The sequence below is a fragment of the Scomber scombrus genome, chromosome 9, assembly GCF_963691925.1.
Source record: "Scomber scombrus chromosome 9, fScoSco1.1, whole genome shotgun sequence".
Taxonomy (NCBI): domain Eukaryota; kingdom Metazoa; phylum Chordata; class Actinopteri; order Scombriformes; family Scombridae; genus Scomber; species Scomber scombrus.
Window position 1 is genome coordinate 19,648,768 of NC_084978.1, and position 27,651 is coordinate 19,676,418.

Sequence of the window (27,651 nt, forward strand, 5' to 3'; positions counted from 1 at the left end):
ATCTTCATTGTCATCTCAGAATTTCAACCAGAGTGTGGTTAAAATTCTGTCGATTCACAAGACAAACTGAATAAATAAAGAGAAAGCAAAGGAAAAAAATGTGACAGAAGAAGGTTGAGAGAAATAGTAAGGACTTTGCAAAGATGGAGGAGAGGCTAAAAGGTTCAGGGGCAGGTCAGGAAAGACGTTGTGGGAAGTGAATTCGGATCAACATTTCTTCATCCATAGCCTGACTTCTGAGGAAAAAATGTCCCTATAATCCAATCCTGTCCTGTTGTAAATGGAGCTTTTGTTGATTTTGTATAACTCACTTTGAAGCGGAGCCACTTAATTGGCACTATTCAAACTGCAAATGATCTCTTTCTCTTATCTGACGATCCTTTTTTTTTTTTTTAATTGCTTCACTTACTCTTAAGAGATTTATCAATTGTCTTTGAGGTTGTCCAGTATTTGTATCTAAACCATATTATCTTAAGAGAAGCCACTGATGTTTTCTTCTCTTTTGCCATATTTGTAATTTCCCATCAATTTTAGATAATTAGATAGTTAATGCCTGCAGAAATCAAACTGCTAAGCCATGTTTGTCAGGAAAATGCATGAAGAGCAAACCAAGAGAGGGAAAAAACACAATGGTGGGAGTGATGATCAAAGTTGCCTTAAAAAATCTATAGAAATCAAAGAAATGCACAAAAACTACAGCATTTTCCTCTGATCTGGATTGATTCAGATTGATGACATTGTTAGTTTTGACTTTCAAAACCTCCAGTACCTTATTTCTTTGCTCGCCTAGTCCTAATGCGGCATCGTCCACAAAGATGGGATCCCACATCGAGTCATATGCGTCAATTTCCCTCTGTTTCATTCTGGCATACAGAGCATCATCTCTCTGAACTACATTTCCCACCAGCCACTGCAAGCATACAAAATCAGCACTGTTACTTCGGGGAAAATCGTAGCTTGCCACACTCAGAAGGAAAGGGTGTTTGATTTTTTTATGTTGCTGTTGTTCCTGCTAACTTTAGCAGTTGAATAAAGTTTAAAGGGAAGGCTTTGGCACCACAGCCAGTGATTTCTCCAAGGCGCCTTGCCCTTTGAGAGACACAGAAATATGGAAATAAAGTGTAAGCCAGTCATTGCTTCTGCATTCACTGTTTCAGATCCTAGTCTGAGTAATCATTCATTCAGCTGTTGTTGATACACAAGGCTAAACCAGTGAGAAACGGAGAGCTAGAGCTAGGAGTAAAGAGTGCTGGTAAAGGACATCAAGCATTGATCATAGCATCACATTGACCTTGAGAGGAGAAAAAGTCATTTGCTCCCACAGAAACAAACACACACATTAACTAACAGAACAAATACTTTCAGAAGATGTTCGCCTGCACGTGTACCTTGTTGGGGTCGGGTCTCAGCTTCTCGTTATTGGCCGTGGCTGCTTTCTCAGCCGCCTTCTTCTGTCGCTGAGGGCCCTGGCCGAAGAATATGTAGTTGACAAAGGCGTACTCCAGCAGGGCCAGGAAGACAAACACAAAGCAGCCCATCAGGTACATGTCAATAGCCTTCACGTAGGGGATCTTAGGGAGTGTCTCTCGCAAGTGGGTGTTGATGGTGGTCATGGTCAGCACCGTAGTGATCCCTGGAGATCAGTGGAGTCACACGTTTGGAGAGAGAGAGTGAAGTATTTAAACACTGTAAGACATTAATACCGTAAAAAATAAACTTGACAAAAGGTTATATGAGATCCCAAGATGGTTACGATGGTTGTTAGGTCCATAATGTTGGTCCAGACTTAAATATCTCAACTATATATGATCAGTTGTCATGATACCCATAGTATGAATCCTACTGACTTTGTTGATCCCCTATCTGTCCCTGTACCGCCAGGGTGAGGTTGACATTTGTGGTTTTGAGTGAAATATCTCAACAAATATTGGATGGGTTGTCTAGAGCCATCATCAGGTCAATTTTTTATTTTTCCAATACTGAGTTACTTGGGAAACTAATAACAGCCTTATATGCTTTTTGTGTTTAGTGCTAATTAGCACATCTTAGCATGCTAAAATGCTGAGCTATGATGGTGAAAATGATCAATATCATACCAATTTAACCCAGCATGTTCACATTGTCATTATGAGTCTGATAGCATGCCAATGTTAGCATTAAGCTAAGTAGTACAACCCATGGATGTATTAAGAGAGCTTAATACATCCAGGTGGGGCCAGCAAGAAAACATCAAATCACATATTCAGTGAGCAGCACAACGCCAAAGCAAACCCAGAAAACTTTTTTGGCTTATGCGCCATGTGAGCAGTTTTCATTCGAGTGAATAGGCAACATATCAACCTCACAGAACTGCTTGCATGGTTATATACTCTTAGGTTTGTTTCAGTGAAATTTGCCTGACATCAAAATAACCAAAATCAGGTGCTCACCTTTAAAGGATATCCTTGTGGACGTAAGCTTCACGTTTATCAAGTTCAGTGTATGGTATTTATTTATAGCAAACAGACGTAAGCAAGCTGACATAATGCGAGCCCATATAGATAAAAAAAGATCCTTCGAAACCTCCAGAGACTGAAACTGTGCATGTGCATTGCATATGAGTAAGGTTTATATCCAATTATTTATCCAAATGGACAAGGAACACTGTAAGCTATATAAAAAGCACAGCGAAGCCACTGTAAACATCTGCTATTAGTCACAGCACGATTCACCTGTTTTTTTGACATACACGCATTGTGTTTGATACATTAGTCATCTGCATGCACAATCTGCATTTGGTCAGATTCACACGTATTATAAATAACCCAGCAGCCAGCAGTGTCACTGTAGCATGGAGCCTCATCTTTCATTGGTTGCACTAACTCGCTGCATGTTTGCAGGACACTGAGAGCAGGCAGATCTTTAAATCATGTTACCCTCTGAATGCACTGTCTGGGGCTCCATCCCACATGTGTCCCACTTCAGAAAACAAATGGTGTGTGACAAGAACGACACACATAAAGCTCACAGCCATTCCCTCTGCTGCGCTGACCTGTCATAACCAAGTTTAACACTAAAGGGAGCTTTGTGGCATCTCAGTTTAGTATCAGTTGCTTTGACATTAAACATTACCCCAAGAGGTACATTTAACCAAATGTGGCCACTTTTCCTTCACTGATATAGGCTGTAATTTAGCAGTGATCCAACTCTGATAAACTGGGCTCTCTCCAGCCAATGAGAGGCTCTGATAGACAGACAGGCAGAGAGGAAGACAGCATGCTTCAAGGTCGAGCTGCAGTGCTTCTCTCTCTGCATGAGTCATACATATAGTCATCTCTGATCAACAGACATTTAGCCAGGCAGCCTATCACATGCTGCTATCACTCACATGCTTAGAGCTAATGAGAAAAAAAGTAAATGCTGGGAAAACTGAGTGAAAATAGAGATCAGGCTTGTGACAGACAACATATAGCTATAGAGGCGCCCTAAATGTAAAAGGCTCGATGTTCGCTTAATGGCAATTTTATGGTCTGTTGTCTTTTAGCTTTGGGTTATTTCCCAGGGTCATTGTTCAGCAGCAGCGAGGCGATCCTACCCAAGGCCACTCTGGCGGCGGAGGCATCATAGTTGATCCAGAAGGAGACCCAGGAGAGGATGGTAATCAGGATGGAAGGCATGTATGTCTGCAGGATGAAGTAACCAATGTTCCTCTTCAGTTTGAAACTGAGGGACAGGCGGGGGTAGGAACCTGAAGGAGGCAGAAGAGAGAGGAAGTGGGATGGAAATAGATTTTCCTCAATGACGCCTACTAAAGGCTATATTTTTCTTGACATAAGAGAGCCTGCCATATCTGTCTCCAACACATGATGTTTTTGTGACTTTTAAATAAAAATTAAATATATGATCTATGGAAAGTTTATATTTAGAGTCAATGTCCCATATCCTAATAAAATGTTGTTCATCTTAACAGAGCAGCCAATGCAAATGAAAAACTGCAAAATCAAAGGAGCGTGATAAAATTAGCATTGTTTTGTGTACCTGTAGAGAAGACCACATTCTTGGAGATGAGTTTATAGTCGACAATAGAGAACTGTGGCAGCTCTATTCTGTCGACCCCGGACACGGCGCCGTCTCCGCCTCGCCAGTAAAACTCGATATCATCAGTCGTGTAGCCATCTGCAGAGGAGAAACCAAAAGCCTGGACACTTAGAGAAACATGTCCACGTCAGTGTTTTAGCCTGTTTAACAAATGGTGACAACCATCTTCTAAAACAAAACACACTTTTAGATTGATTTCTCAATTGCCAGATTTCCTTTTATTTCATGATGCTATTCAACTTACAATGATTTGAAACCTGCTTCAAATATGTGAATACCTCCCACTTAGTGAACAATAAGTTGTCTTCATTTTTTGTTGGAGTCACCTTGTAAATGCATAATCATGCAGGTTACTTTTTTAATATTCCTCCTTTGTGGTGCATTTAAAGTGCTTGATAGAAGGTTTGGAAACATGACTTACTTTAAACATTAATGTTTGCATAGTGTGTCTTGTTTCTTTTATTTCCTACAAACACAGTGTGTGAATACATTGTCATTCAACAAACTTTGAAATCTTGCATATTGGAATCTCCATGAACAGGTTTGAACAGGTTTGTTTTACAGTGGTGGAAAGTAGCTATGGACATTTACATGTACTCATGTACAGCACTTAAGTACAATTGTGAGTTACCTGTACTTCACTTGAGTATTTCCATTTGATGTTACTTTATACTTTCACTCCACTACATTTCATCTAATGATGTCATATATAATAATACATCAGTCAGAGGGAACAAAACACTAATTTTACTGCAATAGTTTTAACTAAATTTTGCTGGTAATACTTCTTTACTTTTACTCATTTACTCAACTTTCAAGCAGCACTTTTACATTGTAAGGGAATATTTGTACATTGCAGTATTGATACTTCTTAGTAAAGGATCTGAGTATTACTTCCACCACTGCTGTTTTCACAACCTACTTACATCAACTTAAAACAATGGCTGTAACTGCGAGGAAGAACATTTATTTGAATTACACTTTTATGCTTGGGAGAATGGTTGGCACTAATGAAAAGTACAGACTTTTTTTTTTTAAAAAGCATTAAAATTGAAAAATTATGTAGGGCAACTCACTTAAAAGTAAGAAGCGTTGAAGCTGCTCTGTGGCTTTTCAGCAGAAAACAATTTTCTACATAATGTTTCATATATGGGGATCCACTATGGGTGTTCATGGTAGAGATGTTACAGTTGTTCCCCTGCATGTCAGGGGAACAAATGTATGTAATTCTCTAAATAGCTCCACCCAACTTACACCTGACCAGAGGTCTCATCATCCAGAGTAATTAAAAGCACCTGTGTGGTTGTGCAGAGCCTTTTTTGTTTAAGAGTGAAAGCAGGCAGCAGAGATTTGGAGCTGGATGAATCTGTTCGGTCCACATGGATGGAGACCATTGCAGGTGCAGTCAGGGGACTCCAGCATTGCAGACTGACTGTCTGTCTCTGACATGAACAGAGTCGCAGCCAAACAGAGACCAGCCATCTCCCTGCTCCGATTTCTACTTTGTCTGCCTCGTACTCAAAATAGAGGCAGTGACCTATTCAGACGTGATAAATAATTAAACTGCAAGGCTCAGATTTTTTTTAAATTAACACATAATTCTTTGTTCCTGTGGTGGTGACATTTAAGTTGGAGCTGGTCGTGGTGCTGGTGTTGGGTTGTTATTGGTCTGACATGCAGCTAACTTCACCCACAGGCCTTTTTCCCAGCAGACATTTTGAGTTGTCGTAGTGGGAAAAGGACAGGTGTTATAAAACAATTAATGATGACTCTGTTTTATTTAAGTATCTCACTAAGACATTGAGGCTTCATGCTGAAGGTTACAGTGGCCATATTCTTAAATATTATATATTGTCAGCAAATCCCATGAAAATAATGAAACAAACAATGTATTACAATATTACACATACAAGACTTATACTTTGTCTGTGTCACTCAGCTCCAAAACTATTTGTTCACACTGAATACAAAAATCTTCAAAAATAAAAAAAGTCACAGATATATAGTTTAACTCTTTTAACCCAGTGATTATGAAGATTTTGGATGCAGAATTTACTCAAAATAAACTACATTGCCCATCTTCATAGTAATGAAGGAAAATGTCACCCAGTGCAGGACTTTGACTCACTGATGTTTTTAGTGAGGCTTTTTAGTAGTTGAGATCTGTGGCACATACGTTTTATCAGGCAATATGTTTCATGGGATTTGTTGAAAATAAAACGAGCACAGAAACAAAACACATCAAACCCTGGCTGCAGCTGTAATGCAGTTAATGCTGAAATTGTACACTGTCAGATACAGTAAGCTCTCACTGCAGCTATCGCCTGCATTATCACCATCCCGGGCTTTTGCAACCCCACCTCACCCCAATTAGGGCCAAGCGAGTCCACCGTGCTGCTGTTTTGATGTGTGATTCGGTTCAGTTCTGATCAGCCATGAAGGGCCGCATTCAAGAGGGCATTGGGAGAGTTTGGAAAAGGGAGCTTTCAGCATGAAGAACAATGAAAAGAGCATTTTATCGCTTGAGCGTTACTGTTCAGCCAGTTTGTTGATCCGTTTGTTCATGGCCTGTGTCGCTGCACATTTTTCGGATAGAGGTCTGTCAGCTTATTACATCACCATACTCGTCCAGGGGCTGTCATATGTGTCCCAAAAGAATGAGAGAGAAAGACAATGTAACGGCCGCTCTTATATGCATACATATGTGGGTGTGTTTTGGCATGTGTATGTATGCAGTGGGTCTTCAGTACTGAAGGCTATAAATGAGTTATTACTCGGTACAGCCCAGCATGTGACCAGTGTCCTGAGCCACAGTAGTGAGCTGCTGATGTATCGGGGGATCTGGGTTTTTAAGACTTGTGTCTGTTAAAAATGCATCAAGTTTATCAAGGGAAGTGAGAGTTCTCTGGGCTCATTAGTCTGAATAAAATAGCATGCTCTGGCATGAAGCGATTCCAACGTTAAAACCGTTGCCAGTTAATCCATATGAGAGCAGATACTGCCTGGTGATCAAAACTGGAGCTGTGTGTGTGTGTGTGTGTGTGTGTGTGTGTGTGTGTGTGTGTGTGTGTGTGTGTGTGTGTGTGTGTGTGTGTGTGTGTGTGTGTGTGTGTGTGTGTGTGTGTGTGTGTGTGCATTTTGTGTTGGGCTGCCTGAGAGAGGAGGAGGAGAAAAAAATGAGAATATGAGTGATGGAGAGAGAGATAAAAAGGCTGGGAAAGAAAAAAAGGAGAGGATGAGACTGTGCAAAGAAAGGAGATGAGAAACGGAAAGAGGGAGTGATGAGGGTAGAGATGGTGAGCATAATGGGAGAGAAGCGGAGAGAGGCGGTTCTGACCCGCACTGTTTTTGTGCTGCTTAACGCTGCTGGCAATAGTGTGATCAAACCCGGAAAGACTGAGCCTTACACCACATCCCAGCCCCATAATCCTTTTCTCTGGGGACTCAGATAAAACACGCAGAGGACCTCGTCTTTCTCTCTTATGTTCCTCCGCGCTCCCTTCCTCCCTCGGCTCGAGAACGCCGGATCACGTACAATTACAAACTTCATGCGAAATGAGCTCTTTGTACTGTACAAACATGGAGGCAGTTTCAGGAGAATGCCGCACATAACATCCACAATCAGCACAACACTGATACACTGGACCTAATCAAGCTTCTTCACGCTTTGGAAGCCACTGGAGTTGAATTAATTAGGGTGGATGTTATCAGTCAGCAAGCCATTAATGATGTTCCTCTTCTTGATGTGTATCTCCTGATATCTCATCAGCCTTTCTCAGCATTTTTACATGCAGTCTTATCAACCTTCCCTCTACCTTAGCCGCCAACGGGCCGGCAGCCTGTTTTCAAACCTGCAGCTGCAGATTTCAGAGCTGCATGTGTACGTGGGATCTGTTTAAATCTATGTCTACGTGTGGGAGTGAGAGCTGGTTGTCAGGGACAACGGTACTTACAGCTTTCGATCTCTAGGGTGCAGTTTTGCTCGTCTAGAGGGTAGCGGCGCAGGTCCATCATGCAGGCTGCAGTTGTGGTGATCCTAGACACAGAGTAGGATGGGTTATAGAGGATTCATCACAGAGCCAAACAAGGCACTCACAAGCAGCCCAGTCCATTTCATTTGACCTTCAACACTGAGTACGATGCACACATTAAAGCAGGATCATGACAAATCTGTATAGTTTAGCAGCGCTTGGCATGAAACCATTCCTCAGAAAACAACCAGGAGTAGTATTATCAATAGATGCATCAAGATCAACTCAACACTTGCCAGATCTGAAAGTCTTCCTAGCAGTGGAAGCAAATCAAATGATTGACCAGTATCTTTTGTGTATCTGCTTCCTAAATCTGCATTTCCTGTTTTAAGGATGCTGAATAAAACTAACTCAGATTGCTTTTCTTCAACATTTCCACCCTCTGATGTAATAAACTCTCGCATCTCTACTCTCCTCTGGTCAACAAAGCTACACAAAAATATCACTCATTATCTTTATTTGACTCAACTTTTGAAGTGTTACATTTAATACGTGCCTGTACAATACTGATCTTGATGTTTCAAGTTGTTTTTGCCCTTTTCACAAAGTCATGCTCTGTCACCCAAGTGGAAGTATCAGACAGGGTTATCCAGCTCTGCTCTGATTGGTCCAGCTTGACAGAAGAGTGACTTTCAATTGCGCAGATCACAATCACCTGAGTGAAGGATGTGTTTGTGTCTTCATATTGCTTGTCCTGCTTTGTGAAGGTGATTTGACAACGCTTGACAAAGATGTCTGGTAGATTGAAATGTCACTCAATTAAAATTATTGGGAGCTACTACTCCAATGTGTGGATCTTTTTTTAGACAGAAGTTCAGCACACAGTTCAGCACTACAGCCCAGTTTAGCCTATTTTTGCAACATTTTTAGTACCATTTTCTAATAATTTATACAGAGCTGTAGCTAATTGTTAATATTTTATAAATCATTCACTGATGCTTAACTGATCAGTCACAAGCTATGAATCAGGACAACGTTTGGGTTGCCAGGTTGTGGTCCATTTAACAGCTTCATAACATTTAAAACTGCAGACATGATGGATTAAATACCCTTTATTAATGACTTACTAACATAGCTACAGAGTTATTAATAGCTTACTACAAAGGGGGCAACTGCATTATGAGTGAACAGCAACAAAAATTTTCCAAACTGGCAAACCAAAAGTTCAGCCATTAGATATAAACATATAATATGGGGTGACGTATTAGAAAGTGGTACCATTTTGTTCATTGTTGTCTGTGTTAGCTATTGACAACCTAAACTTAGTTTACTTACTGAGTGTGTAGTATGTCCACACTTTAAATATACCTGAAAAAGTCAGTTTGCATACTAACTTTTATCATTGTGAGTTATGGTCCTACAATAGCAGCGCATCACAGTGAACAAATAAATTTCAGGAGCTGCTCAAAGCTGCAAATAATTCAAATGGATTACTGATGGTGGTGAGACAGCTCCAGAAACATTTTGGAAAACAAACTACATTTTGTGAAAAACCTTTTTCTTTGCACACTGTCATTTCAAAGTCAAAGTTTGTAATACGTTAACATTTATTGCATTATTTCCTGTTGGAATATTGGTGAGGTATATTTATGTCTTGTGTACTAACTGCAAAAACACATAATTAATATATTGCACATGCTGCATACAATAAATATGGAATTGGGTGTAGCACTGGTTTTATGTTCGTATAAAAAAGGGTTCAACCTCTGGTCACACAATCCTTTAATGAAGAGTCGTCAAGTGTGAGCCAGCCACATCGGACAGGTTCATTCAGCGTGACGCACTTCCTGCTACACACACGACAAGTTGGCCAAAGCTGAGACGGGCTGGCACCCGGCCGTGCCAAACCCCTGAGGCTGTCTGAGAGAGACTGGACGCCCAATGTAACTACAGGGACTAAATCTAGCAACCTAGGCTTGCAAGACCAACCCCCCTCCCAACACACACACACGCACACACACTGATTGATATATAACATGATAGCATCATGCGACCATTAACAAGAATAGCAGCCTGTGGGAGAGTTCCCAGTATAGGTTGAAGCATTTGTCGTGACCTTGGGTTTCCCTTGTCATAGCTGGTTAGTGGTGTTTCATCAGTTTATTGCTTTAGTGGTCCATTCATTCATAGCTGACAATGAAAATTATCTTTGACCACCCAGCGCAGAGCAACTAGCAGACATTTGCAATAATTAGTCAATCAATCAATTAGTCAAGCTACAGAATATTAATCAGCAACTGTTTTGATAACTGATTAATCATTAAAGATATTTATTCAACAAAAACTTCAAACATCTGCTCCAATATTATTTGCTGCTTTTCTTTGCTTTATGTCATAAAAATGTTATGTCTTTGAGCCAGACTCTGAAGATGTCAAATTATATAATTGGGCTTAATTAATTATTTTTGATGGAATTTTTTCTAATTGAAAGATGAATTGAAAATAATTGGCAGGTTAACTGATACTGAAAACAGCTGCAGCACAACTTAATAACTTAATTTTGTTTGTGTTATTTTCTTTATCATTGTGTACACTATCATTGAATTGGAAACAGTTTGAAATAATCTCACAGCACAGGTGGAGTTTAACTTGTTTTAAGAAAAGAAGATTCAAAAAATACTTTTATTTATTAAATCCTTTATATGATATAATTGTGTATAATTATATATCATGATATATTTAATAATCTGGTAAATAATAAACTGTTTATGGAAAAAATAGCAGATGGGAATATCTGGATTTGGTGAATTCAGCAAAATAAACAAATAAAATCCAGTGTTGCCATAAAACAGTACTGCTCATTGATTCACAAATTTACACACAATGGTCTAACACACCCACAGGTGTGAGGTTAAATCTCTGATGACAGACAAATTAATTTAGTCAAGCTAATTACTGAATATTGTCATGACATCTAGGTGAAGATTTGCAAACTATAAATAGAACACACAAAAAAGATTTTACATTTTATTTGGCGTGTGTGATGCCCACTTTTTATTTTATTTTGCTAAATCAGTTTCAAAACTCAACCCCGCTTAGCAAATGACAACAAATAATCGTGCTAGTGAGCAGAGGGATAGTGGAGCAGTAAGAATTAAATCACAATGTCTTTCCTCTCTTAACTTCATCATAACTACAAACATATCTTGAAGAGCCCTTTGTCTTTAATAATTAAGAGCAAAAGTTTATTTGAAATCCTTCTACATAAGACTTGCAGCTCCCCTGGGCCCAGCCTGGCAAGTTTGGGATTTCATTTTTCGAGATGTAGAGAAACACTCGGGCACTCTGTCTCTCTCTCTCTCTCTCTGCCTCCTTTTTCTTGCTCTCTGGGCTCTTATGTAAGAGCCAGTTAGCAGGGCCATGGTGCACTGGGGGATTAACACAGGAGTCTTATTTCTGTCCTAGTTTACCCCTTTATGGCCAAAACTTACTGGGATGTTGTGATTGCCAGCCAGTCACTCATCACTCACCATCATCACCATCGCCATTACTAAATCATGGCGGTGGCAGAGGAAGCGCAGGGGAAAAGCGGAAATGAGGCCAAAATGGCAGGGGTAAAAATAACAGCCTATTTATAGCCCACCTACATCATCAGCAGAAGTCTCGAAGCTTTTTTGTCTGAGGAGAGACTCAGCATCACTGATCAAGCGCTGCTGCTGCGTCCCCTGGCCCAGCTAGCACGTCCGATACCCACGCTAACAATTAATAAACAGCAAATAACGAGCAAGGAGGAGAGAGAGACGGATGAGGATTTCTCTGCAGGATTCCCTCCCCGTCTTTGCCTCATCCTCATCCTCCTCCTCCTCCTCCTCCTTCTCGTCTCCGCTGCAGCGAGAGTCTGCCATGGACCTCTGCAGCAGCAGTGCTCATGAAGCACAGGCTTGTTTGCTCTTCATCAACATCAGGGGCCAGTCCCTCTCTCATCCCAACCTGCCGGAGGAGAGGCCACGCTCTACCAGATCACGCAGATTCAAACACGCTACATTTGCTCTGCGTCGGAGCTAATAGGACATGGAGTTCTAAAAAAGCCTGTATTTTTTTTTCTTTCTCTCCTCTTCGTACATGTTCCCTCACAGTTCAGCCCAGGCAGTATGTGTGTGAGTGTGAGTGTGAGTGTGTGTGTGTGTGTGTGTGTGTGTGTGTGTGTGTGTGTGTGTGTGTGTGTGTGTGTGTGTGTGTGTGTGTGTGTGTGTGTGTGTGTGTGTGTGTGTGTGTGTGTGGACCCCCCCTAAGGCAGCCTGTGCACCTTTATTCCAAATGACCTTGTTTACGGACATAACACAACCACCACAAATTCCCAGACAGAATCTCATTTCGAGGGAGCATCACAGCAGCGGGCGGATGCATTGGGAGAGATTTCTGCAAGCAGGTTACAAACCTGCGCCCTCCTTAATTACACTGACATTCGCAACAACAGCATATCACATTTTACCTCGCAGATATTGTAATGAAGCCGGGAAGTTGAATTAAGATGGAGAAGCTACCTCCATTTTGGATAGAGTGCCCATGTTGAGCTGAGGAAACATGGCACGCAGGATTGTCTCTCCCTGCTCAAGCACTGCCAAATTTGAAAATAAAATGTCTGCAGTGGCTCTACAAAGAGGGTCCCGTGTGTGCCAGAACATGCCACATAAAAGCAGCGCTTTCTTAATCTGTGTTTACAGGCATATCCAAATGCATTCAACACACACACACCGCCCTGCCTGATCAGTAGTTTGAGAGAGAGACGGGTAACTTTAAAGGCGATGCTAAGCCTGTATTGATGGTATTGACGGTATTGACAGAAAAATAGACTGATTTAAATCCCTCTCTTCCTCCACTCAGCAGCTTTCTCCTCCTGGCCATGCGATGTCATCTATTGAGCTGCAGAGTGGAACACTCCTCGCCCTGACAAAAGAGGACGTCAGTCTCCATAGCACAAGGATATGTCCTCTCACAAAAGAAGCTACAATATTCACAGAGAGGAGAAGGAGGGGGGAGAGAGAGTGAAGGGAGGAGGTTGAATCCTAATAATTTCTCCATTTTGAATGAAGTCTGACCTTCACTTCTCTCTCTCAATCTCTCTCTGTGAATTTTGAGCGACACGCATCAGGAGCCATGCGCGAACATTTTTTTTTCGGGGGGTCTTTCCTCTCTTCCTGCATAAAATGAAACACTAAGTGGAGTTTTTGTTTTTCTGTGTGTGTGTGTGTGTGTGTGTGTGTGTGTGTGTGTGTGTGTGTGTGTGTGTGTGTGTGTGTGTGTGTGTGTGTGTGTGTGTGTGTGTGTGTGTGTGTGTGTGTGTGTGTGTATGTGTGTTTCCTTGCTGCCTGGGCGGTATCTGTGTTATTGGCTGAGCCTTTTCAGGGGCTGGGTAATTAGATCAGACTGCCTCTCCCCGAGAGTCAAACCAAGCTCTAAAGTGACAGTTGGGAGCACTGTTGTAATTTTCTGCTCCTCCTGGTAATTGAAGACCAGGATTTGGCAGGTTCGGGATCCACTTTATATCCAGGGAATAAGGAGTAAACAACACGCTCACCCTTCCTCCTCTGCATGCACCCCGAAAATAACACTCGCCCACTCACACACACCCACCCACGCACGGACACAGCTCCTACACACACACACACACACACACAGACACACACACACACACACACACACACACACACACACACACACACACACACACACACACACACACACACACACACACACACACACTCACACACACACACACACACACACATCTAATGCCTTGTGCAAACTAAACAACACTATGATCTATTGGTGTTCCCCACGTTAGCTAATTAGCTAATTTCAGTTAGTTCAGTACAAATCCACGTTCACCTTTGAGGCCAATAATATGTTTACTTTGACCGCTTATTATGCGAGGTTTTAGAGACACAGCATGATGTTGTAATTTTAAAAATCTAACAGCGATGGTTTGTACACTGTTAACAGACTGTTTCGGTGGTTGGATCCTGGGGTGGAAACAGTGTTTATATTGTGTAGGGTTAGAATATGGAAGTCATTCTACGCTGCATTTAGTATTTTTTTTATTTTCCAGAGATCTAGTACAAAGCAGGCCCTCTCTTTATTTTAGATTAAAGGAGCTCGCGAAAGCCAGATTTGAAAAAGAACAATGAACATGGCTGAGGCTGAGATATCCTGTCTTAAAATCCCTGGATCCTACATTTCCCAAAATGCACTCAATACCATTTTTTGATTTGACCGTACGTGTCTGGTAATAACTCATCTCTTCAAAATTCCTCCAGTTTATAACACAGCCTTGCTTAGTATTATTATTATTAGTAGTAGTAGTAGTAGTAGTAGTAGTAGTAGTAGTAGTAGTAGTAGTAGTAGTATTGTTATTATTGTTATTATTATTATTATTGTTGTTATTATTGTTATTATTATCTCACTTTAAACCGCCCCTTTCAGAGACACAGAAGACATCATACGACACACAGGCTCAAATGTCTCAAGACAAGTTAACTGATTTTGACATGTAAAATCTATGGAGCCTTTAATTTTTAGGGTTGACAAATACATATACTTAATCAATAAAATCAGCGTAGCATGGATATTGATCTTTGTTAACTTTCTTAATCAGATACCTTTTAAAGAGCACAGAAAGCTTCAAACAGAATCACATGTAAGGTGATAATTATATCATAAACTGACCTTCACTACTCATTTACTCAAGTACCATTTTGTGCTACTTCTACATCACCACATTTGAAAGGGATATTTTATTTCTTTTTTTTCTTTTTTTGACTCCATTGCCATTTAAGCCATTTTGATATTAAGATTTTACATACAAAAAATGTGATCGGCTTGAAAACATGATGCGTTGTTAAAACAAACTGTGTATGTAAAAAAGTTAAATTTAGCTCCAGCTCAACCAAATACAACACTCAAACATTGCTTACATGTTGATGCATCAGTAATGACAATCCAATAACATGACATATAGTTGCGGCATAATTACTTTTTTTACTTGTAATATTTTTCTGATAATACACTATAGTAGACTATAGTAGACTTTTACTTGTAATGGAGCATCTTTACATTGTTTTTTTTAATCAGTAATTGATCTTAATTCTTCCTCCGCCACCTTTACATTGATGTGAATGAAAATCGCACTCAGCCAAGCGGATAACAACAGACTTTCTGACTGGACAAGTCCTGTTTTGCCGTCGAGGACTCCTCTCAGATAGCCATCTTCTCCACATCCACTAAAGCCCTGCTGTTGCAACCAGCCCGCCCGTCTCTGCAGGTATGTGTCAGTGTGCTTACAGCGCACAGGCATCTGGCCGGGCTGACTCTGACAGCAGCTTGTGTCTGGACTTGCTAGCATCAAATAAAACCTGAACCAAACCCACGAACCAAATAATGGAGGAGCCGGGAGGCACCAGCACTGACAAGGACAACGTATCTGAGGTAACAACAACATCTCTCTGCTGCGTGCACACCCTCAAATTCACAACAGCGCTCTCCTAGCCTCCATTCCTTTTTGGCTGTTATGCAAAAATTATGTGTTGGGCTTATATAATTAAGTCAGAGCGTTATAAATTACATTTCTCGACTGTTGAAACAAAATGTAGCGATGAATAATCTGGTGCAGTGCAGATACTTAAATTTTTTAAGCAGTCTTTGCGCAAGAAGGGCATCTCAGTCTAGAGAGAGAATGAGTGAATGCTGCAACATCTTGAATTAGCAACAATAATCTCATCTTTTAGATGCAGACACTAATCTGAGATCATTTGCACAAGCGACACACACACACAAACGCATACTGTATGAAGAGGAGGCGACAGATCAGAAGAGGCAGCAGCAAAGTGATGGACGGGCTGTGCTAGCCTGTGCAGTCAAATACGCAGCATCAGTACAAATACAGATTCAGTGTTTGTATTGAACTGCTACATTATTGATTATGAGCTATCAATTATGGATGACAGTCTCCTCAGAGGCATCACAGTCCAACATCACAAAGAGATGTCTTGTAGACGGGCTGAACCATCCTGCACAATCAGACTCAGTTCGGCTGTTTGTACCACCCTGCTTCATTATTGATCATAACCAATCAATTATTGATATTGATGATCCTCAGGGTATGTAGAGAGCTAAAACATGAAGGCATGTACCTCCTCCTATGCACAGCTGGTAAAGGATAAGTCCACTTTATTACATCTCAGGTTTTGTTTTTGTAGTTTTTTCCATCTGCTGAGATTTGGGAACACGTGTCATGAAACACAAGTGATCAGACAGGTTGTAAACAAACCAACAAATCACTGGTTTGATCACTTTTAGCCAAGAAAAACCTCCTCATGAACCCAAACAGTCACCGGTTTCATGTGACCAGTTCAACCAAAGAATGACATCTTCTAAAATTATTTTGTTTGTATTGTTCAAATAGATTTAATAATCCTGAAGAGGTAAAGGTCTTGAGCATTTCAGAAGAAAAAGCAAAGTTTAAAAAAAAATTGCCTGTCTACACAAATCCCTGGTTGTTTCTTTAAAGGCGCAGTTTGTAGGATTTAGTGGCATCTAGCGATGAGGTGGCAGCAACCAACTGAACTCCCCTTCCGAGCATGTAGGAGAACGTACGGTGGCCATGAAACTTGGAAAAAACACAAAAGGCCCTCTCTGGAGCCCGTGTTTGGTTCGTCTGTTCTGGGCTGCTGTGGAAACACTGCAGTGCAACATGGCAGGTTGGAAGAGGACCCACCTCCTATGAATATATAAATGGCTAATTCTAATAAAAAATAAAAATACAACAACTCTTAATTTCAGGTGAGTATATGCTATGAATATTATGAATATTATATTCCATTTATTCTGTTCAATTTCTACCAAGTCTGTTCAGCTAAATGCGACTGAATTCTACACACTGCACCTTTAAACAGAGGATTCAAAATAGTCCGTTTTCCACTACCTTTTATAAAGTAAGATTCTTCCTATTCTTTAATATTTGGCTCTGTACTGTAATCTTTATTCTCCTGTTTAATCTGTTTTATTCTGTTGTATCCGATTGTTATCATCTATGATATTCAACTCTTTTTCAATCATGATGTACAGTATGTGTCCTTTTATACAGATATCACATTGTGTTTTAATATCCAGTTTTAATGCCTTTTTATGTCAAATGTAAAATGTTTTGATTGACCATGTTGTTAAAAGGTCGCAAATAAACTTGCCTTTCCTTGCTTTGTCTTCATTCCAATCCTGTTAAACGTCTCAGAATACATTTCTAACCTCTTGGATGGTCTGCTGATCATAACCAATTTACTTTGAGTTGAGAACACCACTGTAAGTACACTTTGTGACGTTTGGAAGTCAGCCTCTTTGACTGTGACCTTTCACCTTAGTTTGGTCTTCTAGATAAGTTAGAGGTTTGGTTTGTGCTCATGTGTCTAGGACTTCCTTTTAGCTTGAAGATTTAGCTGTTTTTATATGTTGCATACAACTATACTTTCACCAAAAACATGAATAAGAGATTAAAGCGTTAATAAACCAAAATTACCCTTTCAACATACATTTTCTCATGAAATTAAGAGCCACGATAGTAATGATTCAGTACTGGAGGTTATTTAATAGGGTTAGTCAGACACAACGCATCAGATACAACCCTGTTACTTCATTAAGCATCATGATCAATCTACTAATTATGACACACTGGGAAGGGCAGCTGTAAACGGCTTACCTGAGTCCATAAAGCACTGTGCCATCTGGGTGGAGACGGATCATCCTGTTCTTGACTGTGACGCCGTGGACAAAGGACTTCTTGTCGTTGAGGAAGTAGGTGTCAGGGACCCACAGCTGATCGGCCACTCTGTTATCCAGAGTCAGGTTGTAGGCTATCTCAGAGTAGGATAGACGCTTGTCCCGCCATGCTTGCTGGAAGTACATCGTCAAGGTGTAGTCCTGGAGGACAGAGGAGGAAGTCAAAGCCGTACTGAGAATCAATCATTTTCCTTATTATTATTTTTGATTTAGTTGTTACAGTCAATTTTTGTACTGTCTCTATTGTCATTAATGAGTCATGTTTCTTGGTTGTAACTTGTATTCTTTAAATAAACATTTGATCACAAAAAAAAATCATTTTCCTTATTATTGATCCTAATTGTAGCATAAAGCCAAAAAATAAACACTTTCAGTCTTTTTTTTTCTATGATCATATCAAGTGGGAAACACATAAGGCGCGAACAACATGTCATCCTGCGCTAACAGCTGAACAAGCCTCCATAGATGTGTCACAGCACATTGTATGGACTCTGCATAGTAAGAAGGTCAGCCAAAAGGTCGCTGGTGGTCTGAAAGGCCACGACCCATACTAGAGGCCATGGTGGCTGAGCGTTGGGGGTTAATATTCAACTATCCTCACTTAATTTTGAGACCATAACCAGAGGGGAACTTTCTCAGCTGGCTGACTATTGTCTCACGCTAAAAATATCTGCTTCTACTCGAACGAGTGAAGGCACTTTCCGCTTTACAGAGACAATTCTGCCCCTATTACAAATGGCTGATAGGTTTCTGCAGCTGGGGCCTCCTCCCTTTTCTCTGCTCCTGGTTTTCATTCTGTCAAGTAATAAATAACCAGAACTAGTGAGATGTGGGGGAAAGTTTCCCCAATTTAACCTCAGTGAGAAAACTGCATCTTTACTATGCAGTTTGTTTTTACACATGCTCAGAGATGTAGCAGTAAACTGTACCCCTCTCGCTCTCTTTCTCTTTCTCTTTCTCTGCTTCTCACTCTTAAAAAACAAAAGACTGACACCCACACACCCACAGTGAAACACAGCACTGCAGTTGGATGGGCACTGTTACAGTGTATTGCAGCGCAGAGTGGAAAAAGAAATTTAAAAATATGGTCCGTGAAACAAGGCCTTTGAGCTTTTACTCCAAACCGCCATCATCTTTACTTATGACCGTGTTTCTATGCTTCCAAGCCATTTTTTTGCCATCACACATTGGCATGACACTGCAAAGCAACTGCTTTACTCCTCTCATTTATTACATGCAGTGTGTGCAACCAAGATTGCGTAAAAAGGGCATCTAAAAATATGTGAGCTGTTTCCACGAGTGAAAAGTCGAGCGAGGACGGTTGCATCCTCATCCTGTTTTACAAGAGTTCCCACTGAACCTTTCTCTCATACTCGCTCCCTCTCTGTCTCATTATCAGGCTGTCAATCGGATATCTCTATCACCTTTGGGATCGTTAGCTGCTGCCTGCAGGCTCGGTGTACATCACACACTGAGGCAGCATCTCTCTGCAATACGTCCCTTTCTTTAGTACCATCCTTTGCCATATTGATGAAGAAGCACAGTAACCCTCTCCCTGACTAAATAAATCAAATGATATCAACTCTGTAGTAACAGACATGATTGTTGTGTTTGCTCTACACTGTTTTCAACATAACTGGAGGGAAAACACCCTTTGACATTTTGGTAGATACGGTAACAACAGAGCAGGAGGAGTGTGTGTGCAGTCTGCAAACATTCAAGTGCACATACACACACGTTTTGGATGTTTTAATATCATAGCTTTTGATATGATATTAACAGCCATCTATCAACCAGAGTCCGGGGTTTGTCAAAATTGCATTGACAGATTTTTTTTTTTTTGGTCCCAAACAATTCATAATGACATCAAAGATATTCCATTTACAATGATACAAGCAGAAAATCCTCACATTTGACGAGGTGGAACCAGCAAAAATGTGGTTCTTGATTGAAAATTGAGTTAAAGGATTAATCAATTATCAAAATTGTTGTCAATTCATTTTCCATCAATTGCCTGACTGATTAATTGTTACAACATCAGCAGAATTTGTAGTTACAGGCTCTTTTTTTCCACAGTAGACCTGTTAACTTGGTATAGCAGGAAATGCATAGATGTTACTAATAACATTAAGTTGTTTCCTTCTAATCACGTAGGTCTGAATTCACAACACCAGCACCCTTAAACAGAAGCAGTTAAATGAAATTCAGCCACTGTCAAGTTAATTGAGCCTGTGTTCAAAGGCTCCTGCTCTCGTTTTTCTATGTGTGTGTGCGTGCATGTGTGTGTACTCATGTACATTTGGGGGTTTAAGAGTATGGAGATGCACAGGGAACACCTGGGACTGCACGCGACCTCCTGGCTGTGCGTGCTGTAAAACGGTAGCGCAATTACGGCCTTACAGATGGTGCTATTTACCTTCGCTCGGACGTCACTTGAGCTTAGAGAGGGACACAAAGTACAGCTGCCTCCCACCTCGCTTTTTTTTTTTTTTTTTACAGTTACTGTCGGCTTGATTAATTACAGAACCAAATGTGCACATAGACTAGTGTGTTGTGAGGCAGTACATTTTGTTTTCTTCTATTCTACCACCAGGCAGGAAAATCATGTTGCATGTTGCTGCAAATCTTAAACAGTTCTACATGTTCATGTTATAGCAGTTTTTTCTTCAAGTAATAAAGAAATTTGGTCAAAAAATCTTCAAATATATGATATTGATGCAATAATAGTAAGCACAAATCTGCAATGTATGCAATTGTGTTATATGGTGAAGCTCTGGTACTAAATACGAGATTTAAAACACCACAAAAAAAAGCATTTCCTAACACGGTACATCCGCATTAAGTCACCACAGAGGGCAGAATCCTATAAATTGAGCAGTCTGACTTGATTTAAAATTTTCTCTCCTAGGCTAAAAAATAATTTCTGAGTAATAAACAAGACATTTAATGCACTGAGTCTCTTCCTCCTCACAGAAGATGGAACAGAGAGGAAAAGAGAGAAAGAGAAGCAGGTGAGGCGGACAATCCAGTGCGCAACATCCAAAAACGCTGCACATAACTAAGAGGCAGACCGTCCCGTGCCAGAGTGTCGGCCTCCAAAAGCGACCTTCAGTCTCCTTGTCACAGGCACTCCTCAGAAACTCCATTAACATCACACAGACGACCCAGTGAGCAACAGTGAGGGAGACATCTTGTGGAGAGCACCAACATTGAGAGTAGGAGAAAAAAAATCCCCAGCATGACAGCACTGAATATATAAACGTGATGAAGATCAAACACGGCCCGGCTAACTTAAAAAACATCAAGGCATGGTTGCATGGTGACAGTCTCACTACAGATATGTATCTGGGCTAACAAACCCCCATTAAGAGTCTGACAGAGTGACAAGGAGTACATTTGTGTTTCCCTGAGAAATCTGACAGGCTGCGGTTGTTACAAGACCTCCATTACAACTATATCAGCTGTCATAACCAACATGGGAGGGAGCTGCCAATAAGCAAGCTTAAACACAATACACACTGCTCTGTTTGTACATTTGAAGAAACAGCTGATGTTAATGTGTTCACTTTTTCCTCCTTTAATGGAACCATCTTGACAGTTTGAGTTGCGGTTATTTGTGTTTCTAGTATTTTAATAATGCCGCTTCAAAGATCAAAAAACAGAAAACAGAGACACGTCCATCAATAAAGTCACTCTGATGCTCCTTTTTAGAACTTTTCATTTCCTTATAATAAAAGAAGAACAAGCTTTCAGTGTTGACATGACAGTTGTCTCTGCTGCAGGACAAACATCCACCATATTGCTTTCATCTGCCGTGTCCTGCTGCAGAGCGAGTACAAGCAGGGAAGAGTCTGCTGATACTAACAACGCCCACTGTACACAACCACGAGGAGACGATTTGGCGTTTTGGGCAGAAACAAGCTCGTCTGCAGACTTTGCGGCCTCTTGTCCCTTTGCTTTCCCATCTACTAGCTGGAGGAGACGCCACAGCACGTCAACTGGTCAAGCTGAGTTTATTCGTTTGTTGTCCTCACTGCGTCCAGTTAAGTGCAGATTTTATATTATAAATATTAGGGGTCAAAGGGGAGTTAGTGCATTCTGAATGAGTTGCTGGACACATACATCCTGGGGGAAGTGACAACACTGACGCTTTTATGACTCTCTTTCCAATGGGTCATTTTTCAGCTACTTAGCTTCAGTGGGGAAAGTGCCTGACAGAATCATTAAGTGAGTCATCAACACATTAAAGGCTTTTAATGGAGCTGGCTAACTTACCCCCTGTTTTTAGACACGCAGCTTTTTTGTTCCCCGTACCGGCCATAATGAAACCAATTTAAACTTGGCGTAACATCACTGTTGCGCAGGACTCTGCAAGGGTAAGTGTTGGTAATTAAAGCAAATGGCAACCCAACCAAGAAAAAAAGTCATTATTTTAAATCTGATTGATTCATTTGGCTAAAATACATTAGCAGAAGGAAAGGAAATCTGATGTAACATTGATTATAATTATACGCAAAATTATGACACTTTAGAATATTGAACTAACTGTAGTGTATAAAAATATACATACTTCATGTATTTAACACTTTTCTTTACCAGTTTTTGTGTTCACAAATACAGTTAATCATGTTTTTAAAGCTCATGTTCTGATATTGTTTTATCTACACACGAGTCTCTGCGAAATAAACACCAAGCACTGAACCCAGCATGCATGTAAGAAAGCTGCAGGATTAAGTGTTGTTCTTGTGCTGTAATTATGCTGCTGACCATGTTAATCTATTACTCTGTGTGTCCGCTCAGCATAACTAATGACATTGTTCTGGACAACCTGCATTCTTGTCTTAAGCTTTTTGGAAAGCTCAGCAGAGCAAACAGAGCGGGAAAAATCAAAGCAGCGCCGGATGAACAAAGAGACAAAATAATTCTTGTGTTCAAATGTTTAAAAAAAAAAGAAAGAAAAGAAACTAAATATATCTGTATAAAAATGTGACAGATTGAGTAATAGTCAAGAGATGACCAAAATATCAGACTCTGTAACATTTCAGATTAAACAAATTGAAACAATTAGTTGGTTAATCTGTTAGTTAACAATCATTTATCAAGCAGTAATGCTGCTGGTTCCAGCTTCTTTAATGTGAGAATTTGTTGCTTTCCTATATTTAACATCAGTGTAAACCGAATATCTTTGAATGTTTGCACTGTAGTAATTTGAAGGTGTTTCTGATGAATTGTGTTTGGATATTTTATAGACGAATCATTAGTTGTAGCCTTATTCAGATACTATAATCATTAACATTCACTGTAATGATCCGTTATTGAAATGGCAATTATATCAACAAAAAAATTACCCCCCCCCCAACCCCACCAACAAAATCTGGCATCCTCAGAGACAGATCAACCTTCACCTGGATTACAAATGTTAAAACCTTGAAAAAGCCCAGAGAAAAGACGAGGCCTTCTTTGCTTTCCTTGACTTCCCTAGATTCACCAAAAAAAGGCTGTGTTGTCATGGCAACACTGAGTAAAAATAACACAAGCTTATTTTCCACAAGCTGAAAATAAAATGGAACAGGATCAGTTTGGACAAACAAGATCAAAATGGTTGCTAATTCACAGACACTAGAAGCCGCATCTCTCGCACAGACGTGCAGCAAGGCTGGGGCCTGCGCTGCGTTCCCGCTGGTCATCGGCTCCCGTTATCTGATGGTCAGATCCTCTTACTCGTGTAAAGAAACCAGCGCTTGTCAGGATAATGATCGTAATAAAGGGAACGCTCACGCCCCACTAATTCCTGCATCCCAGAAGCCACCACAGCTGGTTTGTTTAAATCTTTTAATTCACAGCCAACTAATTAACATTCAGAGAACAGTATTATAGTACAGACAGTGCCTCTCAACAACCACCAACCTCAGGTATTTTACATGTAATTAACGAGCAGGATGAAGAAAAGACGAGGAGGGAAAATACTCATTTACCTCCCTCCTTATACCAGCCTTGGAGTGAAGATTGGAGCTCTGCTCAACATATGGATGACATGCAGGAGATGTTAATATGCAGCACTGATGCATTGCTGAGACAACAGACTCGGCTCATATTTAATCAGCTGCACTGGCTGTGTGCAGAACACTTTTTAATGCACCGTAACCAGGGTTTGGTTCCTGGATCTGTGATTTCAGCAAAAACAAACAGCATTATGCAAATGTAATTTCAACTGCTAAGTGAGGGAGATGAGTGATGGAGCGAGATGCCAGCACTGAACAGACAGACAGAGAAGAACACAGAGAGATAAGCTGTGGGAGGGGTGGTGGTGGTGTGGTGGGGGTCTCTCGGCCATGATATCATATCTGTGCCATATTTTGCACTAACCCCAGTGAGTCAACATAGCCCACCCAGCAAGGATGTGTGGTCACACCTCGGACTCGGAGGACACTTCCCTCTCAAAATAGCACATTTGTAATGTCATGCAGGCGAGGCTGCTACCATGGTGCTGACTGACCTGCAGATTTTTATTGCCCGACAACATGGCTGACCTTTGAGCCTCAACGGGCCATCGCTGTGGATCACACAAGAATGCACAAAATACAAAAACCTGCCACATTAACATGCTATCCTGCCTCCAAAACTACAAATCCCATTCTTCACTTGAACAGGCATCATACCCTTCATGTCAGCACGCTCCCCACACAAGAAGAAACATGCCACAATGGCTTCAATAAGCCCCGACCAAAATGCAGAGTTCATTCTCCACCAGAGGCATTTTTATCTTTAATTATAGGAGCGAGCAGCTGTTTACAACCCAAACCCACTCACCACCGTGATAGCAGGCCTGCACACAAACAATGATCTTTTCACTTCTGACAGTAGATCCCTCAATTTTCCTTCAGGTTCATGTACCCTAGATGCAAAATTCAAACTTCATTTGGGATCAAGCGTATCTGCTGTGGATTAGGTTAGTGTGATGATTTTGATTTGGAGTGGCGCTATAATAATTAGCCCTGTTATTATCAATTATTTGGCAACATTTTAGAAACTTTAATCATTTATGTCATAAATTGACTGGTCTTCATTTTTATGAGATTAAACTGAACATCTCTGGGTTTTTAAAACATAACATTTAAGCACATTGGAGCTGGCATTTTTCAACCAAAAAGGTTTATTGAGAAAATAATTTGTACATTTGTTGATGAAAATAGTTGCAGCCTTTCATTAGAGGGTCATAAAATTAATTGTAGAGCCTAGTTTTCACCAGTAGGCCAGTCCTTATTGTGCAGCAAACTCAGATTGTCTTAAATTATGAAGAGATCCAGAATATTCTAAAGATGCCAAACATGTCAGACTTAATTTAGCAGAAAACGATACACAAGATATCTACAATATTTCCATTTAATGCCAGCTGCAGGTTGTGAGGTGTAAGATTGTGTGGAATAAAATGATTTTTTCTGGCCTTAAAGCTAAGGTTCTGTATGTTGGGGGGGGGGGGGGGGGGGGGGGGGGGGTTAATGGAGCACCGGCTCAAGCTCTCATGGAGAGCCCTGCAGGAACTTTTCCAGGATGTAGACATCATTAGAGGAGATGGTGACACTGATAACAGCAACCTTCACCTCTCTCCCACCCTGTTCTTCGCTGCCTTCACCGGTTTCATCCTCTCCTCTCCGTGTTGTTTTCCCTCTCAGCACTTTAATCTTAAAAGCAGCTGCCCCTGATGAGGAAGATCAAAGCGGCACCACGCTGAGCACAGGTCACCAACTCCATCCTCGTGATCATGGTGCAGGGTGATATTATTGATTTCTCTGAGATCAATCTTGTCAGCTGCTGTTATCCTCTATTGTACCAAAGAGAGCTGGACATGAAGGAAGAAGGAGGAGGAGGAGATTCCAACCGGTTATGTAAGTCACATGGAGGATTTTTCAAAAAGTAGCGACAATGTATGGAACGCAAGTGCACTGAGATCTTGGAGGTTGTGAGAATTTTCATCAAAATTTGTCCGTCATGTCAGAGGGTGTGCAGATCTGGCGAGGGGGGCTTTTCCGAGAAAAGAGCGAGATGAATGCTCTGTCATAGCTACAGGGAGTTGCATGACGTCAGTCGCCATTCCCTGTTTGTGCACAGTTTTGTGTTTTGTTACACACGCACGCACGCACGCACACACACACACAAACACACACATGGATGTATAAAGCAGTGTTTTTTTTCCAGATGAATGCTTGCATAGATGCCTAGTTCTTAAGTAAGATAACCCTTTGAAGCAAGGCAGAGGTGGATTACATGGCTGCTGAGCCCAGAGTCACAGCCAGGGATCCAGTCAAAGTGGTGGGAGGGAAGGATGGAGGAGGGAGAGAGAGAGAGAGAGAGAGAGAGAGAGAGAGAGAGAGAGAGAGAGAGAGAGAGAGAGAGAGAGAGAGAGAGAGAGAGAGAGAGAGAGGTGAAAGCGAGTGAGGGGTTTCTATTTCAAAATCTCCCTGGACCCCCAAGGCACTTCCGCTCTGGCTGCATCCTCCACCAAAATAAATCATTTTCATCAAAGGAGATGCTCTGACCATTCACTGCCTTTTTTACTCATGCAAACCAAACTCTCATAAGCTACTGTGTTTATCTGCCAAATACTCATCTGTGCAGTTTAGCAATGACCAGCAGACATCCAGTTTTGACAGGCTGATGAATCAAAACCCATTAGGCAAAATATAACACATTATGGAGACATTTACTTATAAAAACTGGCTTAATTAATAATAGAAGACACGTCCTCTTCCATTCTAAGTTGCAAACTTGTTTTTCATGCCATTATATAACATCTCTGTTATTATAGTCCATGGAGAGGCTGCTTTGTAAATTATCTTTTCCTCACAATCTCAATTCTCTGCAAAGACTTTCCTTATATATTTTTGAATGCTTCAAAAATGCCATGAGCGAAAAAGAAAACGCTTTTCTGATAACCAATAAATCTACACTAGAAGTAGAGTGTCTTTAATGCAGTGAAGCTACAGAAAATGCACCACTCAAGTAGTTAAAATTGCCGTCAGTTTCATGTGGGTTGCGGTCTGTCTGTCTGTCTGTCACACGGATCAATAGGTGGTGCTCTTGCATGGGCTGCTGAACTTTTCCCCCTGTCCTCTCCACGTTCATCTTGTACACCAGAGCTCGCTTTTAACATCCAAGCAGCTTTTTATATTGTTGCAATGCTGCTGTGTGACCAGACATTTATTATTAACAAATTGCTTACGTCATCTTACAAGTAGGGCGAAGATAATTTACGTAGACGGTGATGATGTGATTGGTCGCCGAATTAGAAACCTCAAAAAAAAAAAAAAAAAAGGCGAAAAAATACCAAATGGTGCCAATTTGGGAGAGAAGAGGGTGTTTTTATGCATTTAACTGCACGGAGAGGAGAGAGGAAGAAGGAGAGGGGGGGTGCGTGTCAACAAAATTACACCACCGAGGCTTGACAACGTGAAGCAGTCACAAGCGCGCGCACACACACACACGCACGTACGCACGCACGCAAACACGCAGCTCTCCGCGCGCGCAGCCAGGGCTGTGCGTCCGAGTGCGCCAGTGAGTGTGTGTTTTGAATTCAAATGCAGCAACACACCAGAGCTGCAAATGCGGGACTGAGAGAAAGATGGTGATGATGTGTTTGGGAAAGGAAGCCTCCCAATTTATTCCCACCCGAGTAAATTCACAAGATGTCTCACAACCGGTTCGGGTTAGCCCAGCACAACACAACACACTCACACACACTGACCCGTGATAAGTAGCCCACTACAGAGGAATTCCA

General features: G+C 41.0%; 1 protein-coding gene across 2 annotated transcripts in view; it reads right to left on the reverse strand.

The window, feature by feature from the left end:
* Nucleotides 1-27,651, reverse strand: part of gabrb2a (gamma-aminobutyric acid type A receptor subunit beta2a) — a 29,197-nt gene that overhangs the window by 699 nt on the left and 847 nt on the right. Inside the window, exons 4-9 of one of the 2 annotated variants that reach the window (XM_062426249.1) lie at nt 17,797-18,017; nt 8,031-8,113; nt 4,018-4,155; nt 3,575-3,727; nt 1,389-1,633; nt 770-910 (exon numbers count right to left, since the gene is read on the reverse strand). In XM_062426249.1, coding sequence (XP_062282233.1) covers nt 770-910; nt 1,389-1,633; nt 3,575-3,727; nt 4,018-4,155; nt 8,031-8,113; nt 17,797-18,017 — 981 coding nt within the window. The remainder of the gene's footprint in view (nt 1-769; nt 911-1,388; nt 1,634-3,574; nt 3,728-4,017; nt 4,156-8,030; nt 8,114-17,796; nt 18,018-27,651) is intronic. The other variant, XM_062426250.1, reaches the window with a different exon arrangement.